The 3,754-nt window shown below is 39.2% G+C and overlaps 1 protein-coding gene across 1 annotated transcript in view; it reads left to right on the top strand.

Annotated features, from left to right (window-relative positions):
* Positions 1 to 3,478, top strand: part of DNAJC1 (DnaJ heat shock protein family (Hsp40) member C1) — a 108,048-nt gene extending 104,570 nt beyond the window's left edge. Inside the window, exons 10-12 of the mRNA XM_017817062.1 lie at positions 1,237 to 1,285; positions 1,755 to 2,218; positions 3,268 to 3,478. Of these exons, the coding sequence (XP_017672551.1) occupies positions 1,237 to 1,285; positions 1,755 to 2,218; positions 3,268 to 3,336 (582 nt within the window). The 3' untranslated portion in view covers positions 3,337 to 3,478. The remainder of the gene's footprint in view (positions 1 to 1,236; positions 1,286 to 1,754; positions 2,219 to 3,267) is intronic.
* The last annotated feature ends 276 nt before the right edge of the window (positions 3,479 to 3,754 follow it).

The raw sequence follows: 3,754 nt of genomic DNA, 5'->3' as shown, positions 1-3,754 counted from the left end.
CGCAGCGGTGAGAGTCCTGCACCCTAACCACTAGACCACCAGGGGCCCCCAAAAAGAGTTATATAATTCTTTGAATACTACATTTTAAGATGATTTTTTTGTGGTACTTGAATTTGGTGCTCCAGTACCTAAAGGGAGCTACCAGAGGGACTTTTTAAAAGGGCCTGTAGTGACAGGACAAGGGGGAATGTCTTTAAACAGAGAATAGGTTTAGATTAGATATTAGGAATAGATTCTTTACTGTGTGAGGGTGGTGAGGCACTGGAACAGGTTGTCCAGAGAAGCTGTGGATGCCCATCCCTGGAAGTGTTTGAGCAACCTGGTCTCATGGAAGATGTCTCTGCCCATGTCAGAGGGGCTGGAACTGGATGATCCTTCGACCCAACCCAACCCACTCTATAATTCTATGATCACTTGATACAACAAAGACACTAAGTAATTTAAAGGATCTTAATTTTAAATGAAGCCTGTCTTCTTTGTTATCTGAAGTGTGGTCTAGAAATTTGGGACAGGGAAGCTCCTCATTCTGGGTGGGGGGAAAGCCTGTTTGTTTCCTTACAAACAGAACAAACTTACAAACAATAATTTTTTGCTTTAAAAACGAAAATGCTAAATCTGGTGTTACTTTTCTCCCAGGACAGATATTTCAGTATACATGGAGTGTTTGAAGCAGACAGCTTTCCATCCTTTGGATTCTCAGCGATAAACTTTTTTCCTGAAGTATCAGGATTTAGAAGGTGTCTTTGCTGATCTTTGGTAGTCAAACATTTTATTTTAGGACTGAATGCCTGTCCATTTGTATGCTTCATCATCTGGACCTGTGTCGGTTCTTTTGTTTGGTATTTAGAAACTAATGTATAGAAGATAACTAATTAGTTTCCTTTTTCCCCCTTCTCCTTGTGGTATTTTTAGGTCGGAAAATCAGGTTTTAACAAGGAAAGAAAATAAAATTTTAATATCTGCGGTGGTGTAGGATGGTGATAGTAACAGAAATGTGTCGCATCACTTACATTATTTTAATCAGCCAGGAATGCTTTAGAAAGGACAAAGTCTAGAAGGTTACTTTTAGCCAGTTTGGGCTCCACGTATGAGCACAGCCAGCCAAAGGACATCATCCTCACTGTATTTAATGTATCTTCAATGCAGGTATTTTGCAGTAAGCTGATAATGAATTCTTCAATAGCCCCTATACTGTAATTTTTTCAATAGTCCTTTATTTTTCTTGTTTTCTTGCAGGTTACCATGAAAGCCAAACAACTGAAGGATTCTGTTACATATACACCAGGTGTGTGCTATTAGATCCTCACTAATGCTTATGAAAATCACTGTATTTGGGTGATAGCTGTGTTTTTCAGGGTCGGCTTTGCAGAGAGACTTCTGCAACCTTGCCTTACTTTGAGCGAAGAGAAGAACTGATGGGTATTCTGAGGGAACACTTCCCTTTAGTTACATCCTCCCAGACCTTCTTACTTGGTTTATTGTGGGTTTTGTTCTCTTGTTCAGGCTGTTCTGTTTGTTTATATCAGTGTGGGAATTTAGTAGCACTTCCCATATATCAGATAAGCTCCCAGTTGGCAAAGTTCATTGCTTCACCACCTTGATTTCTCAATAAGCATTTTCTCTAAGCTCTCAGTCCAGAAGAGCTTCTTCTCCACTCTGCACTATTCCATGTACCTTTAATTTGTGGGCAGTTCCCTGCTTGCTTGGTGGGGTGTTTCACTGTCTCAGAAGTGTAACAGCAGTACTTCTAACAGGTACCATTAGGCTCTCCGAGCTTAAAACGCTGGCCCATTCCAAAAATGTCAAAGTCAACGTGAATTTGCCAGATCACATAATCACCCAGCGAGAAAGGGAGGAGGAAGAGGAGGAGGAGGGGAACTACTATCATATACGAGAGCAGATGGATGTCCAGACAGATCCAAAGGAGACCATTGGAAGTGAAACCAGACACCGCAAACGCAGAATTGTCAAAGCACCTGAAGTGGCTCTGCTGGCACTGGAAGAGAAGGGCAGAGGGAGACGTCAGAGAGATTTTGATAACACTGACCAAGAGGAGGAGAGTGATGATGAGATCAGAAGAAGAGAGAAAAGCCGTGCCCCAGAAGAACTGTGGACTCAAAACCAACAGAAACTTCTTGAAATGGCCTTGCAGCAGTATCCAAAGGGAACATCAGATCGCTGGGATAAAATAGCAAAATGTGTTCCTGGAAAAAGCAAGGTATGCCTAGTTTTGTTGGAACTACAGTATAAATTGAGGAGAAACATATTTTTTACCAGTTTATGATTACCTTGAGGGTCCATACAGAAAGGTGAGACCTTTACTTAGCCCATCAGTCCAGTTGTAGGCAACCTAAGCAGCGTTACTGTCATGTTTGTTGCTTTATTTAAAATATTTTCTCATTTATTTCAGTTTGTTTGATCGATTACAGAAAATGTTGAGATAACTCCTGTTTCATTTAAAATACCTACCTCTCCTCTGCCTTTGCAGGACAAATTAGATTTTAAACCAAATTTTGATTCAAAGTTAGTAACCAAATGTTGGTTAGCTGCTTTGCTTACACTTTCACAATACCTTTTTCAACCCATCTCAGTGAGCAAACAAAAGAAATAATCCATCTGCAAGTGTTAAATGTTCAGTAATATATCTAATGTTCTTTTTGTAAGTATAATCTTTTAAACATAGCATTGTCATTGATATAGTTGGTCTGTGCTAGATTTCCTAATAGTTGTGGTAGCTTTGCTTGCTTCAGTCATTGTAGCTGCAGAAAATCCTTGTTTTATTTGTGCCAAACACAGTGTGAGAGAGCAGGAAACATGGTGGGGAGGGATTTATGTGTTTCTCTGGCTCTGAAGCTGTTCTGTGGTACCTGGTGTCAGTAGGTGCTGTGTTAGTGACCATGAAGGTTTGTTTTAACCCATTTGCAGCGTGGCTTATACCAGAGAACTGTTTTAAATAGATATTACAATACAGCTGTTTAATAATTGCTCCTTGCAGTCATTGTTGGGAAGTACGAGGCAACTGTTTTTTGGGTTTGTGTGCTCTTCAAACAGATAAATTATCCCTTAAGAAACATAAACTGCCAAGTTAATTTTTCTAATCTGCTCTTCACTAGATGTAGATCCTCCTTCTGAAATTCAGTGTGCGACTTCAAAACAAAACTCAACCAACAACGACCAAAAAAAAAACAAACAAACACCAAAACGAGACAAAAAACCCCCAATACTAAAATGTCACCCTTTGAATAACACTTTTGTGTTTTCTTTCAGGAGGAGTGTATAGCAAGATACAAGTTGCTTGTTGAACTGGTACAAAAGAAAAGAATGGCTAAAAGCTGAATGTGGTGAGCAGAAGAGATGTAGCTCATCTTTGTCAAAGTTTTAAATGTCATATGCAGGAAACTGCATTTTTGTACCTCAGTATTTCTATACGTCATGTGCCTTAGTAAAAGAAAATATTAATAAATCTTATACCATCTTACCTGTTTTGTGTGTTGAAGAATGAAGGTGTGTTTGTATTGAAGAGCTGCTTATGCAGATGTGTGATAACGTCTTAAAAATGAGTGGACCTTTAGGAAAACCCCCTCTGACAATCACATACTGAAACTGGTAGGTTTACAGCCGCTGGATGTTTAGCATATAAATAATTTATGTTTGTTTTGAAAGGGAGAATTGACATGAAACTGTTAAGCAAGCATGAGAGTAATGAAACTCTGCACTCAAAATATATTTTTCTTTCTTGCAGCTCTAAAGCCAT

The sequence above is a fragment of the Lepidothrix coronata genome, unplaced genomic scaffold (genome assembly GCF_001604755.1).
Source record: "Lepidothrix coronata isolate B3197 unplaced genomic scaffold, Lepidothrix_coronata-1.0 Scaffold59, whole genome shotgun sequence".
Lineage (NCBI taxonomy): Eukaryota > Metazoa > Chordata > Aves > Passeriformes > Pipridae > Lepidothrix > Lepidothrix coronata.
Note: the sequence above shows the minus strand (reverse complement) of the source record. Positions and strands in the feature narration are given on the sequence as shown.